This window comes from Sinocyclocheilus grahami, unplaced genomic scaffold, assembly GCF_001515645.1.
Source record: "Sinocyclocheilus grahami isolate Dianchi unplaced genomic scaffold, SAMN03320097.WGS_v1.1 scaffold12349.1, whole genome shotgun sequence".
NCBI classification, from domain to species: domain Eukaryota; kingdom Metazoa; phylum Chordata; class Actinopteri; order Cypriniformes; family Cyprinidae; genus Sinocyclocheilus; species Sinocyclocheilus grahami.
Genome location: NW_015514364.1, coordinates 1,845 through 3,263, shown reverse-complemented (window position 1 = coordinate 3,263; position 1,419 = coordinate 1,845). Strand labels below are relative to the sequence as shown.

Sequence of the window (1,419 nt, the reverse complement as noted above, 5' to 3'; positions counted from 1 at the left end):
CTGCAGGGCTGCGGCCCTCCAGGAACTGAGTTTGACACCCCTGCTACATAGCTTCAATGTGTCAGTTTTGAGTCATTTTAGCACTTAGTAACAAATAGTTTTAGTTATGATTAACAGAGCTGGAGTGTCTGACCTTGAGTTTCTTGATGCGTAGCTCGATGGTCTGTATGTCCGTGCTGAGGTCCAGTCCCCGCTGCTGCTCCAGCTCTTCTTCTGCCTGGTCCAGCCAGCTGCAGATGCTGTTCAGGTCAGAGTTGAACTGCTGCCACTGCTGCATGTTCTGCTTCATGCGCATCTCTTTACTGAGAGCCTGAGCCTGCAGCAGCTCCCAGCGCTCGATCACACCTGCACAACACAGACGACACAAATGCATCTGGGTCACACTTTATAGTAGCTGTATTCAAAAATACACATTATATGATGCATCAGACAAAAGAAAATCAAAATGCATCATTTAATAAAATATTCCTTTTATTATAAAATGCATGCTATTCCAAAGAGAAGTGTTTTTCTCATCCAAAATATAGCTTGATCATAATGAAAGCTGCATCTTCATGATCAGATGCAAGTCTCACTCAATATTACTACTGAATATTAATTTTTTTAATTGAATTTAAAACATTCAAAATAGTTAATTTGTTATGAAACTACCTTTCCTCCTAGCCAATCTTTTATGCAACTTATAATGACACACTATGGCTTATATACTATCAGCATTAGTTTTAATGAGAAGTTTTAAGCCTGCATGTATTTATGTGCGTGGCTCAGAACATTATCTGGTTTTGTACCTGAAGTTTGGGACTCTGAGCTGTTGGGGTTGACGAAACCTATTATCTTGTCTTCCTCTTCTTTCAGCTCAAATCCCACTCGCTTTACTGCATCTATACTGCCACGACATTCTTCAAGAAGACGCATCTGAGAGAGAAATAAATATAAATTAATTTAGCAAATGCTTTCTTATTCAAACCAGTGACAATTCCCCTAATATAATCCTATATAGATTATTACTCACATAACCCATGTAGGTGGCGTCCAGCTCAGGGCCGGTCGGAGTCCGGCTGCGTATGATGTTCTCCGTCTGCTGCAGATGGAAGCAGCTGGTGTTTAGAACTTTATCCAGCTGTCTGATGTGAGTCTCCAGTGATCCAGCGTCACCTGTAGAGGAACATCACATTAGTTATCAATGGAGGAACAACAGGAAGTTGCTCTGAGCTGCGTTTGGAACCGTGTTCTCTTTCTCAAGCCTGATGCAGTGCATGATCAAGAGATGGACGTCACATGATTGCTTTCTCATTAGTCAAACATACTAGGTGCTTCTAATCAAATGTATCATTAGTCAAAGCAGTTTACAATCAGAGTGAATATACGCACTGCTCTTCAGGATGGCATGATAATACAGCACTTTTAAAAATGTTTGTT

General features: G+C 40.8%; 1 protein-coding gene across 1 annotated transcript in view; it reads right to left on the bottom strand.

The window, feature by feature from the left end:
- LOC107578855 (nesprin-1-like) overlaps nt 1-1,419 on the bottom strand; it is a gene marked incomplete at both ends in the record, with an annotated part of 5,804 nt that overhangs the window by 2,767 nt on the left and 1,618 nt on the right. Inside the window, 3 exons of the mRNA XM_016264761.1 lie at nt 134-345; nt 789-915; nt 1,013-1,155. Coding sequence (XP_016120247.1) covers nt 134-345; nt 789-915; nt 1,013-1,155 — 482 coding nt within the window. The remainder of the gene's footprint in view (nt 1-133; nt 346-788; nt 916-1,012; nt 1,156-1,419) is intronic.